Below are 13762 nucleotides of genomic sequence, written 5' to 3' on the forward strand. Positions count from 1 at the left end.
TTCTGTTGACATGAGGCATCTTGAATTAAGTACTAAGCTCTGAATTGATCTGGCATGCTTGGGAGATTAGCTGATTCTCTCCTATCTAAATATCATTGAGGAGGAAGCCTATTTGAAAACTTAAATGTCAGAACCCAAAGGAAATTCATGTTTTAAGGACTTCTGAATTGTAAAAGTGAAATAGATATTTCATCCTTTTTTTTTTTTTTCTGTGAATGTGGCCGGTTACAGAGCAGAATTAATCCTGGATTAATTGTTTTTGTGCTGGCTTCCAGGCATCGTGGGTTTCAAGTACACTGGGTTTCTGGTTTACTGAACTTATCGAAAGAAACTGTCAATTTACGGCTTGGGTTTTCAATGGTCGACCCCACTGCTTTTGGATGACGGGTTTCTTCAACCCCCAAGGATTTTTAACTGCAATGCGACAGGTAACAGCTCTGATTTGCACCTGTTGGGTTGTTGTGGTTTTCCTTCATTCTACTTTTAAAGAACTTAAGAAGACAGGGAATGATTATCTGTGGTACTAGCAGATACATTTTCTCGAACATAAATCCAGAAACTTGTTTTCAGGTAGCTAGATTGAATTTCAAGGTATATGTTTTTCATTTGATTTTGTTTCTTTTTAAAGTGCACGTGGTTAAATTAGGTAATTGAGTATAATCTAGGAGAGAATCATCCAAATTCTTTAAATACTCACGTCCTTAAATTAGGCTAATTTGGGGCCATGTTTTCATGTCTTTTGTGCTCCTGTATTGAGACAAACCTTTAATTTCCCTCTTCTTCCTCTGCCCTTGCTGTTGTCCTGAGTAGGAAATAACTCGAGCCAACAAAGGCTGGGCTCTGGACAACATGGTGCTTTGCAATGAGGTCACCAAATGGATGAAGGATGACATCTCCGCCCCTCCCACGGAGGGCGTCTACGTGTATGGCTTGTATCTCGAAGGTGCCGGCTGGGACAAGAGGAACATGAAACTCATCGAGTCCAAACCAAAAGTGCTGTTTGAGTTGATGCCCGTCATCAGGATTTATGCAGAAAACAACAGTAAGTTTCTCGTGGTTTCAGGGAAGGCTGGTCTGATTGAATTGGTTGACCCAATGTTAACACAGGATCTCATTAATTTTTGTCATCATCAATAAGGATGTTACTATTTCATCTACTTGCTCCACATTCACACCCTTGTTTGATGAATACTTATTTTGACTGCAAGGAATCTTCTTAAGTGCTATCGCAGAGGCAATGGTGCTAGGTAATTCTTACCTATCTGTGAAGCAGATTGCATGCATGCATGTGCACACATGCATGCACACACACACAAACACACATACACACACACACAGTATCCCAGGGAGTGAGATAGTTGAGGAAGGCCTTGCTGGCAGCCTGAGCTTAGGCAAGGTGCTGTCTGGGGTTTCATGAGTAAGGGTTGTCAGGGTGCTAGGGTGCTGTCAATTCTGGGGTCGGGTTTTATTTTACAGAAAAGGTAGTAAACTCTTTTTTTTGTCAAAAATAATAACTTGCAAATTTTGCTTCATTCTGTCATCACATCTAGGCAATGTGCTGTAAAAATGTTTTCCTTAGAAAGCAAAAGAAAAATCTTTTCCCATTGACTTAGGTGTTACTTTTTTATTTCTTGTGCCTACACTGTAAAAATCCATGGTGATATGACATTGACCAGCACAGCGTGATAGTAATAAAGTAATAATTTTAGAACACAGGCAATTCTTTATTATTGAAGAACAGATTTTTGTAGAATTATATGCTCCCTGCTGAGCACTAGTCAGTGGTGATGTTCATTAGCAGTGAGAACGGAGGAAATAAAATGAGCATGGAAAAAAGTGACTGATTTCAAAGTATTTAAAAAAAAGAACAAAAATTTTAGTTACTGATTTTTTTTTTATTGTTTCAATACAAGTTGGTAGAAAGTTATTTTGTCAAGTAGCTCTGCTGCTGAAGTAATTTTTAGTGATAGAAAACTATTATTCTATCGCGTTTTTCATGTTGTAAATCTGCTTCTTTTTTAATTTTGATAACTGAATTGAACTCTGATTGAGATAAAGAGGTATCACATCATTAATAACCAGCGGACATTTGCAAAGGGCAGCATTTTAAAATTAAACCTCTAATTAATTATTTTTATCTTAATACAAAGGGCAAATTTTAGTCTAAGTAATTATTGAATTATAGGTACAGGATTAGTTTGTTTTCAAAAAGAAGTCTAGATGTTTATTAATTAATATATTAATACAATTAATACATTTATAGTTATAAATTTAACAAGTAATGCCTTATTTAATAAAATGGAGTGATATACCCTCCATATATTTGTTCCTGTTCCTAGTTTGGAGATTTTGGAAAAATGGCCCAATAGTATTAAATTCACTGCCTGAGATCCCATCCGCCCAAAGCTGAAAAGAGGCAGATGGTTCTTAATAGATTTTCTGCGTAGAGAGAGTGGAACTTCTATATGAATTTCAGTGTTGTAGCTGAGAGGCTGGGAAAATGGGGATCAGAATATTTGGAGGGACAAGGGAAGTTACATTAGGTAGGATGAGCAGGACCCCAGGCTTCCTGCAGCTAAAGAGAGTATTTCCTGCCAGGAAAACTGCACCTAAGAACGCTCTATGAGGCACCGGCTCACATCGTGTGCGGATGCAGTACTGGGGTTGAAATAGTGGTGAGACAGGGAGGCAGAGACCTAGGACTCTGTCAAAGCCCCAGAGAACGGGAGTCTGGGGAATCGTTTCAGTGTAAAGATTGGTATGTGGGTGTAGATACTGGGAGAGAGAGCACGTCTCTGGCATCTACTACATACTGGGCATTATGCTATACCAAGCATCCACTCCTATTATTTTTACAACTCTGTAAGGTGCAGCACGCCTGTGTTGCAGATGGGGCAAGTGAAGTTTAGAGACATTATGTAATTGGCCTGTGATTCCCAGCTACCGAAGCTGGTATCAGAATCATCATGGTCTTCTACGGCTAGTGTTCTACTTAAGGGAGTGTCCTAGGTGACAAAACCTGACAATCAAGGCTAAATAAAAAAGAGGACAGCTCCTTTGCATTTTGAAGCCTGAACTGAGTGGATTGCAGCTAGTCAGAAGGCACAGTGAAACTGCTCTCACTCCCTAGGCCTCCTCACTCCAAGATGTGGACTAAGCGTGGTCATTCCCTGTGCATTATGAGGCCGGAACTGTGGGGGCACAAGGCTTGGCAGGGGAGGCCGGAGGAGGGGCTGGAAGAGCTCACACTCAAGTGAAAGACCCCTGGTCTGTATAGTTGTGGTGTTCTTCTGGTTTGTCACCCTGATAATTAGTCTTGTGGCTTTGGAGATGTCTCAAAGATGCTACAGTTGAAGTCAGGTGTCTAGTTATTTGTGGTTCATTTTTACATCTTCCTGCAAAGGCAGAGGCACACAGCCTTGGTGTGTCTCAAGTACTGCCGCGATTTGAGCAGGGACTGTGCATCCATTCCAGTAAGCTTGATTCATACCACCTACAACTTTGTAACATTGGACCTGTAACTCACTCCCTAATATTCACTTTTCTTTTTCTTTCGTCTTTAAAAAAAATAATTTATTTATTTATGCATACAAGAGCTGGGGTACAGGCCAGAGGTGTGGGGGGTGAGAGGATTCACCAGAGACAGAGCAGGGAACAGAACAGGCAGACTGACTGAAGTACACTGCTGAGGGGAGCAGCGGGCAAGGTAGGAGAGGTCTGCTGCTCCATGTGGGTTGCTTCCTCGCCAGCTGGGGATCGAACTCGTGCTGCAGAGGCTGCGAATTGCTTCATGGTGCGGTGCTTAACTCCTTGCGCCACCGGGGAGGCCCTAATGTTCACTTTTCTTATCTGTAAAATGGATTTAATCATTGTATCCCTCGCATAGGATGTTGCCAATACCTAGCATATAGTTAGCACACAACAACGATTTTTATTATTACGACTAGTATTCAATGTGCATAACTCACTTATTGAAAGATTAAAAGAAATATTTTATGTATGAGTTCATTATCAATAATTGAAATGTTATGAGCAAAAGAAGGTAAAATAAATGATTTAAAAATTAAATTATCTTATTAAAATATTTTTATTGAGGCAGCCTGAATTTGTATCATTGTGTATTAGAAGTTTGGGGTCTCGCCATCAGGTGTTATTACCACAGCACACCCACCACCAAGACACCCACAGCCCATTGTGCTCTCACCCCACCTTGCTCTTGCTCATCCCCAATCCCTCCCCTCCGGCAGCCTCAGTTCTAAAGTCAGCTTTCTGGTTTCGTCCTTACCTTGGCTGTATCTGACCCATTGGTTTCTCCATGTTCCAGTATAAGCCACACCACCTGGTATTTGTCTTTTTCCTTTTGACTTAATTGGCTTGGTGTCACCCCCGGGGCACCATCTATGCTGACTTAAAGTTATATAGAAGGAATCTCCACATAACTTGGTTATTTGGAATATAAGGAATAGATGATGTAATGATATACTAACAATTGTATGGAAAATGTAGACCAGAGAAGGAAGTTATAGCGTTAGAGAATGAAATTCCCTCCAGGTGTTTTATTAAAATCTGAAGCCTCCTGAGGTGTACAGCTCACCAGTTTATGCAACCTGTTCTTTCCACCCTTCCTTTTGAAGCTCTAAGGCTTTTAATGCCTTGAGCTGATTTGTTCCACCTACCTAGTATGTTTATTTTTGTCCTCAGAGGTATTTGTCTAGCCAGGGGTAATGGATTTGAATCATCTGTTCTTGTGGTGGCTTTGTGTCTGTCAGAACTTTCTCTGTGAAATTATGTTTTCAGTGGCTTCTGATCCTGCCGTAGAAATTCTCTGCATGCTGAGAACGTGGCGCAGGCACCTCCAGTTCTGAAGCAATTAAAAATAAAATTAGACCCATATTTCAGATATTTTTTTTAAACCTGTTTATTGAAAAGAATGTTATTTTTTTGAATTCTGTTTTTCTTTGGGGATTAAAATCCCAAGTAGTCAAATACTTCCCAAGGTGTACCTATTACAATTGCCATTTGACTCTCAAATGTAAGACTCAGATGCCATGGCTGCTTGGGGCAGAGGATCCTCCCGTAGCTTAATATTGTAATTTTTCACTCTTTTTCTTAAAAAGAGGCCTCTCCCCCTACCCCATTCTGTAAGTGTGCAGTCTCATGAGAATTGGCTCTGCCCCTCACCATGGGGTTTCCAAGGCTGGAGAGAAAGGGAGGCTTTGGTTAGGGAGGAAAGCCTTGCAGAGCACCTATGAAGGGTGGACACGGAGGTCATGAGAATGCATCTTGCTAAGCCCGATAGTGGTTGAAAATATCATTAGCTGAAAATATGTTTAATGCACCACATTGCCCGGCCTGCCTCAACCGTGCTCAGAGACATTAGCCTGCAGGGATGGGGAGAAATGCCACACCCAGCATCCAGCCACACTGGCCACACTGGCTGCTGCAGCTCACTGGGCTGTCCAGCACCACCCGGGCACCTGCTACCCATCGCCAGCCCAGGGACAGACCACCACGCGGAACATGAAGTACATTTTCTATTGAGTGTGTGTTACTCTAACACCATCATAAAGCTGAAAGATCCTAAGTCAGCCCACTGCAGCTGGGACTAGAGTACAGAGCACAGATTGTCTTCCACGGTGGAGGTGCTTCTGGAAGCTCAGTCTACCTGATCCAACAAGGCAGGCTGGATCACAGGAGCTGCGCTGTGGCTGGACTCCCGTCCCAGCTGCTGTCATGTCTTCACTTACATGGGAGCCCCTGCACCCAGAAGGGGTCAGACACCCTCTCTCCTGTGAGATCGGATGTGGCGTGGGTTCTGGCCAGAGGGTTGAAGAGAGAGAGGTTTTGAAATATTGATAATAATGAAATAATACTCACTGGTGCTGAGGCTGATTAAAATGATAGTTTCCTTGTGACAAAGGCGAGTCACAGGAGAAACAGGCAGGATGCTTTGGGGAAATGAAGGAGTAAGGGCAAGGGGCATGTTGAATTGAAGCCTGGAAAGAGGCAGCAATGGGAGGGTCATGTCATGTCACGTGGGGGGTGGCTGTCAAGGTCATGGGCCAAGGAGCCAGCGAGGTCATCCTGCCGACCTCTGGATGTCTTGTCACACCCACCAGAAACCTGTGTTGGCATCTGTTTCCCATCTGGGAACTGACAGACCTCAGGAAACACCTTTCTTGCTGCCAAAACCTGTACTTTGCAATGACCTTGGAATGCACAAATTTAGTTCTGCACCGTGTGGGATGCTGAAGTGGGAAATTCACCAAGTGATTTTCTTTTTATGAATTCTTTGCAGCTGTAAGAGATCCTCGGTTTTACTCCTGCCCGATCTACAAGAAGCCCATCCGAACAGACTTGAACTACATTGCTGCGGTGGAGCTCAGGACTGTCCAGGCCCCCGAACACTGGGTGCTCCGTGGCGTTGCCCTTCTCTGTGATGTCAAGTGATGAGGGCGTGTCCGATGGGCACAATTTGGGAGAGTGGGGATGAGAATGAAGTGGCCTCTGTTAGTGCAGGAGAATGCAGGGCCCAGGGGCTTGGATAATTAATGAGCTGCACAGACTTCCCTCCTCTGTAGTTGGGTGCTGAGGACACTTCACCTCCTTCAGCATTAATGACCAATCACTGTGTTTGTTGAAAAGTTATTTGGTGATTTAAAAGTAAAATTTACAACCTCCTAATGAAATGTGGCCCCACACTCACAGCAATGGATTTTTCTTCTTTGCAGTCTAAATCCTGGCTAGGTTAAGCAGACAATATTTCCCTCCAAGGGATTGTTCTTTGATTGATGTGGGTCAGTTGAAGCCCAGTTCTCTCAGGCCAGTTTGTGTTGATTTTGCTTCTGTTGCTTTTGCATCTCACCCAGGTGAGGAGATTTATGTTCATGGCTCAAGCAGCCAATTAAAAAGTTTTTTAAGGGCCCCCTTGGTGGCACAAGGATTAAGTCACAGCACTATGATGCTATCTGCAGCCACTGCAGTACAAGTTCGATCCCCGGCCAGGGAGCTGACCCACAGGGCGCAGCAGACCTCTCCTGACTTGCCCGCTGCTCCCCTCAGCAGTGGATTTCGTCAGTCTGCCTGTTCTGTTCCCCACTCTGTCTCTGGTGAATCCTCTCACCCCTCCTGTACCTCTACTTATACCCCAGCTCGTGTATGCATAAATAAATAAATCTTTGAAAAAATAAATAAAAAGGTTTTTAAATAAATGGAAAAAATAGAAGAATGAGTTAAGACTGTAAGTAGATGAGTACATAATTCTACATCTACAGAATGAACATATAATGTTCAATCCTACCAACGAATTACGAGATCCTGAAATCTCTTACAATAAAAAAATAAATAAATAAAAATGAGCTGCGGTGGTCTTTGTGAAAGGAAGGGAATGCACAACACACACAAATTCCCAGAGCGAGGTCCAGCCACCCAGCTCTTGTGAAGTAGTTAAAAGGACAGGAAGAGCCATAAAAATCTTCACATGCTTTGATTTTTATTTTCACTTCTGGACATCCATACCAAGGAAACATTTTAAGAGACTGAAAGAAATTATATATAAAAATCTACTTAATAACAAAAAAAGGAACTGTCCTCAGTGTTCAATAATAAGGCTATGCTTAAGGAAACTACTATCTAATATCACCTAGTTTCCTTCAGCATAGCCTCATTTAAACATATAGAAAACAACATTGAAGATTTCATAAGATGGGAATATAAACACTGTTATGTGAGTGATAATAGTTGACAAAATATCACGTACACTGCGATTATCCCCGTAAAATGAATCTGTGTGCAAAGAGTAGAGGATATGAAAAAATAAAAATATGACAGATGGAAAAGACGCCAGTTGACTTGAAAAGTGTAATGATTGGAAGGAAAATGAGAAAACAATAAAAGTTTCAGTGTGAGGAGAGTTCATGTGGGCTTTTATTAATTAAAAAAAAATACCTAAAGGACTTTTCTTCACATCTTTCTATTATAAATGCTGGTTTTTGATGATAAACTGCTGGGTCAGCATTGAATTAGAGTTGGGGTTTGCAAACCTTTGCTTAACTTTAGTTTTCATTAACTTCGTGATGACAAAGGGTTTCCTAGGAGACAGAGTGGGTCCCCCTCAGAAGGCTTTGCTTGGTGACAAGGAGCATTTTATACTAATTATAATGAGGGTTAACCCCCCGTGGGTCATGTGACTATTCACCTTGGACACTACTTCTACCCGAGTAGCTTTTTTAGGTCTTAGTTAATGTATCAGTTGATGTGTGTGAATTGTAAACAATTATTTTACTCTGAAGAACAACGAATGAAAATGTAAAACCGATGTGAATTAATAAAAACTTGCTAATGAATGTCTGAATTGTAATCGCCATTCATTATCCAGGCGGATAGAGCCTTTGGAGATCCAGAAGTGAGTTTCAAAACTGGATAGTTACCAAACCACTTGAAAACACCTTGCTCATGGAATTCTGTCATCTGCTCCTTTTGATATGTATGTGTGAGCCTCAGAAACCCAGAGTAAATTAGGACACCATGAAAACAACCAGCAATTTTCAGGAACTAACTCAACAAGAGATGCTCATGAATCAATAGCGAGACAATGAGGCCCTTTCCTGCCTCCCCCCATGCCCCTAACTGGTTCACCCTCCCATACCCCCAGCTAGCTCCCCCTCTGGAGGCTGCTGTCAATTTACAGAATCTGGACAGGAATCTTCTGGTTATGGAGAGAGTTGAGGTCTGTGCTGGGTGGTGAGACCACAGCGAGGGGCTTGGTGCTACTGTAGAATGACAGAGAAGCCTTTTCCATCTGTCTCGATATTGGCTTATTTAAAAAATCATTTATTCTGTGCCTCTTGTGTGTCAAGCGCTCTAATGCACTGGTAGGAAAAAAAGATCATGGTCTGATTTCCTGCAGTTCCCCTAAGAGGACTAGACACAGAAAAGAAAGCATTTATCCAGATAGGCCATTTTTTTAGAATCTCGTTTATGATCACATAACATGACATGTCTATGTGAGACACACAGAGAAAGGTGTAGACAGTGGGTTAGTAGAGGAAGGAAAATACTAGGAACCATGAGTGAGAAGAAGGTGGGGGGGCTCACAACAATTCAGGTGCATCTCTGATTAGCAAAAATTTATTTTAACTAAGATTACAGAACTTGGCAGTCTTCCCTGGTGTTTCCAGGTCCCTGGTCCCTCCGAGCCATGTGAGGCTGCCTGTGACCCGTGCAAGTAGGGTCCTTCCAAAATTGAGACAAAAAAGAATTTTGCACTGCCCTTTCATGCACGGGTATTCTATCACCAACCCACAGCACGTCTCCAGTCTTCTCAGAGCTTCCTTCTCAGGGAATGTTGGCAAACGTGGTGGGTGGTGGAGTTCACTCAGCTCCCGGGATGCCCTCCCCTACCGGGACCAGCAGCGCCACCACATCTGGATTCTCCAGCAGCGAAACTCCCTGGGGCGCCTCCCCTGCACAGACCTAATATGATTCGGCCCTGAGGGAAGCTCTCGGGAGGTGAGCTCTGGGTTCAGGCTGAGGCTCCCAGCGGGGGAGGGGAGGTGGAGGCCTGAGAACACAGTGGGAAGGGACGATGGACTGTGAGGAAGGACTGTGGGTGCCTTGGTGGTGAGTGTGGTGTAGGAACAACACCTGAAGGGGAGATCCTATACCTCTGAGATGCAAATAATGAGGCAAATCAATGTTACCTCCATTAAAAAAAAATTAGTTTCTTATGTAAAAACAAACTGCACTCTGAGCTGCTTCTGAGCTTCAGCCTGGAGGACTTTGAACTGTGCAGCCCAGAGGCAGCAATTTTAGGTTGAATCCTACTCTCATTTGCATGGAAAAAAAAAGATTATAGGGATGAAGTGGGAAGGAAGGAAGCCCAAGGGCAAAGGTAGAAACTGGGGTGAGCTGAGATGCAATAAGATGGAGCACCAGGGTTCTTTTTCTCAGATATTGTTAGAATTTGATGTTATTAGCAGTAACTCTGGCCAATCAAAAAAATGAATAATCTCAAAACCTCTCAAATCAGTCTTTAGAAATTGGTTCCTTTATCCCCTGGATTTCAAAGTTTTCATTACAAAATGCCAACAGTATTATGATCTTACATTATAATTTCAATGCCTTAAAGGATTTAATCTGAGATTTGATAAATGTGCTATCAGCTCCTCCCTCTTAGCACATCCTTAAATCACAGTAGGGATTTGGCTAATGAGTCTTCTTCCTGAGCCTTCTTCGTGCTTTCTCTGATTTAAGACTCCATTTAGTCTCCCAAGGCTCTGGATTTATAGGCAAGCTTACAGTTTCCAATATATGCTGGGTGGTTGCAATGCCAAGATCGGGAGACTTGCCCTGCCTTTAATTTGCATGCCAAATGGCATTTTTTCACTGGGTCCTGCGATAGAGCCTGACTGCATATCACGTGAGCAGAGCTAAGTCACAGGGCTCAGCGTGATGCTTTGTCCTGCTCCAGCAATGCTTTATAATCACCGTGATACCTTCCTTCATTTATTTTTTCACTTAAGCTAATATGCACAGTGTTCATATCAGATGTCATCACAAACAGGATTGCCTGGAAAGCCAATTAAAATTTTCCTAATACTTTGTGCAGGCGTCAATTTTAATAAGGCTACATAGTGTGTTCACAAGTGCTTGAGATGGGAGCAAGATTCACCGTCATGTAGGACACCAAAGAGACTCCTGGAAAGTCATGTGATGGAGATGTGTGAGGATGATGAAGCCAAGCCTGCTATAGCTGATACTGAACAGTTCTCTGTACTGCAGGGCTCAGTTTAAAATTCACCCACTGAATGTCAGTTTGCTCAGCTCAGGCTGCTGGGATGTATCTGTTTATAATTTATTTATGCAAATACTTAAAGCAAATCCCAGGAGACCTGTAGAAAATGGGTTTATAGAACATTTTAGTGTTTTATCACTTGGAAAGTGATAGTTTGCATGCACCAATGAAACTTGTTGCTATTTTAGCAAATAGTGCAATGTGCTTAGTGTCTCGGGCACATAATCAATTGCTATTGTTCACATCTTATATCCCTTGATATATGATATCACTGATGCCAAAGATATATAAATGGTATAAATGAGGGGTTTGAAAAAGATGATTGCTGTAAATTGAATCATATTCTTGGAAAACACATCTATTTCAAGGTGTTTTGATTATATTAGAAATCAGAGAATCAAGGGTTGATTGGAGGCCACAGCTAATAAGCATGTCTAGTTTGCTGGAGCCTACTTTAGTTTATTTTTGTTATTTGTTTTCTTCATGTTAAAAGTCCAATAGTCTTCTGTGGAAAAAAAAATAGAACACATTTGACCCATATTGATATTATATAAGGACGGGAAATTTACAAATAAATTTGGGGGCAGTGTGAACTAGACAGTTGCTATACATTGATGTCAGAGGTGTAGAATCATTATATAGAGTCATCGTATAATTATTTTGATCCCTGCTAGACTAACATGTCTGCATTTAGCTGCAAGTATATTATTGCTAGTAGAATTATGTATTAGGTATAATACATAGAACAAATACGTAACATTCTAAAATCTATGTCTTGTGTGTGAACAAGAACCACCTAGCTTATTTCAGAAATATTTAAATCTCTCTTTTATGTAATATCAATTGGTCTTTAGGTGAATGATAAACAAGAAAGAGGAATGATTTCAGAATTAAGTAGATCATAGGAATATTTCACTCTGGCTGCTTCTTACTTTATAACAGTGCATCTTCAAGAAGAAATAGTGCATCAGGTAGAGTCTTGTCATACAGCTGTCCATTTGTGGGGGCCATTTGTGTCACGCCTTCTGGTGCTGCTGGGTTGAGCCCAGGACAGATACTCCTTCCCGCAGGAGAGAACTTATGGAGAGTCTTGGCATTACAGGGTCTGCAGCTTGTAACATAAATCCCAAGGTGGCTTTCAGGGTTATTTAGATTGGGATAGCCTTTGCCATGCTGTGAAACCCTCGATCACATGTCACACAATGACCCTTTCCTCTACCTCACTGTCACCTCCAATGACATCCCTGGCTGTCATCAGGTGGAGATACTGATGACTTAGGATGAGAACCCCTTGGTGGGATACTTGCATTTAGATAGAGAACTTAGAGAGACCTTTGCTTACAATTCTTCACTGGCCTCTTTTGTCCTTTATGAAATATAGACAGAATTTTCACTAAAGCATTTTTATAAAATAGTGGGCATGGTTGACCCCTAACAGCACATTTTGCTTTTCAATATTAACCCCATGTGGGAAGGAGAAGTCTGCAACCCACGCGTGAGACAATAACAGAAGACGCGGCATCTAACCCATTCTAGCCTATTTCAATTAAAATTAATGTGATTTTGTTGCAAAATGGAAAGCCCAGGAATGCCCAGACAAATGTGCGGCAGGCCAGTAGTTGAAGTCCTGGTATCTTCTGGCAGACCGGATGAATTGCTCTATTTGTTCACATTAATTAGTCTCCAAACAGCTCACTAAAGGCTCTGTTTGCCGTGAGCATCTTTACCCACAGTCATGATTCTCATCGCAGATACGGTGTTAACTCTGAACAGTGCCCAGGGAAAGTCAGGCAGCTGCCAGGAGTAACTCCCTCTCCTCCAGCCACACCCCATCTCAAACCGTGACTTGCAGCCCTGCTCTGCTTGTTTAATTTGCACACCTTTACGGTCCCTGCAGGAACAGGACTGTGGCTCAAGGCTCTGGAGGTGCTGCCTGGATAACCCCCTTCTCTCCAGATGCTCCCTATCCCCAGCTGGCTGCCTGGCAGTTCCTTTCTTCACTACTGTGATGCCGGGAGGTAGCAGAGCAGGCAAAGAAAGAGGAGTGTTGGGAACCCACAGACAAGTTCAACTCTGGACTTAACTGCCACTCACTGGCTAAATTTGGCAGAATTAATTAGCATTTCTGAGGCCTTGTTTCCTCATTGCAAAATGAATACACATAACGCCGCCTTCCTTGTGAAGCTATGGTCAGCAACAACAGAAAGTGCCAGGACAGAGGAATTTTCAGGAAAGGTCAGTGTCTTTTCCCCAAGCTGCACAGGCCCGTCCCTGTAAGGGGGAGAGGGGCAGGCGGCCATGCACCAGGTATGGAGAGGCCTCTGTGGAAGGTGTCCCTGATGGTGAACAGATAGATGCAGGCCTTCTGAAGCTGGGGCTCTGGCACTTGGCCCCAGAGCACTGCTTGTGGGCAGTGCAAGCAGCGGGGGGTGGGGTGGGCATTTTAGTGCCTGCCACCAGCGGCCCCACTCGGGCTCAGGCTGCAGGCAGAGGCCAGGAGTGATGGGGACAGCCGGGTTATCTGCCATACCACCTCAGGGCATGCAGCCCCTGGGGCCCTACGGGGCCAACTCAACGCTATGGCTCCTCCAGCAGGCAATAGAGGACCCTGGATTTGGTGCCTGGAGTGTGGAATGGGTGATCATTTGCAGGCAATGAGCTATTAGTAAATGGTCCAATCAGCAATAGGATTGAAAGCAGTCCAATCAGACTTGTAGGTGTTGGTGGTGGTAGCGGGCGGGGAGTCACCGAAAGAGTACATGAATTGGGGGCAGGCGCCAGCTTGGGCCTCACCCTGTGCTTGAGAAAGACTCTGTTCCTGACCTCTGAAGGAAGAAGAGAAGCAAAGATCTTCACAAAGGTAAAGGCCGCTGCCCTCCGGCCCTGCCTGTGACATCCTCTGAAAGGACCAGGCCTGGTGTCCCAGAGTGCTGTTCTTTGTGGTAGGCCAATGACTCATGGAGAGCT

General features: G+C 43.2%; 1 protein-coding gene across 1 annotated transcript in view; it reads left to right on the forward strand.

The window, feature by feature from the left end:
* DNAH5 (dynein axonemal heavy chain 5) overlaps nucleotides 1–7320 on the forward strand; it is a 187602-nt gene extending 180282 nt beyond the window's left edge. Inside the window, exons 77-79 of the mRNA XM_037529755.2 lie at nucleotides 276–428; nucleotides 811–1042; nucleotides 6299–7320. Of these exons, the coding sequence (XP_037385652.1) occupies nucleotides 276–428; nucleotides 811–1042; nucleotides 6299–6450 (537 nt within the window). The 3' untranslated portion in view covers nucleotides 6451–7320. The remainder of the gene's footprint in view (nucleotides 1–275; nucleotides 429–810; nucleotides 1043–6298) is intronic.
* The last annotated feature ends 6442 nt before the right edge of the window (nucleotides 7321–13762 follow it).

The sequence above is a fragment of the Talpa occidentalis genome, unplaced genomic scaffold (genome assembly GCF_014898055.3).
Source record: "Talpa occidentalis isolate TD23 unplaced genomic scaffold, MPIMG_talOcc4v2.1 talOcc4.6, whole genome shotgun sequence".
In the NCBI taxonomy this organism is placed as follows: Eukaryota; Metazoa; Chordata; class Mammalia; order Eulipotyphla; family Talpidae; genus Talpa; species Talpa occidentalis.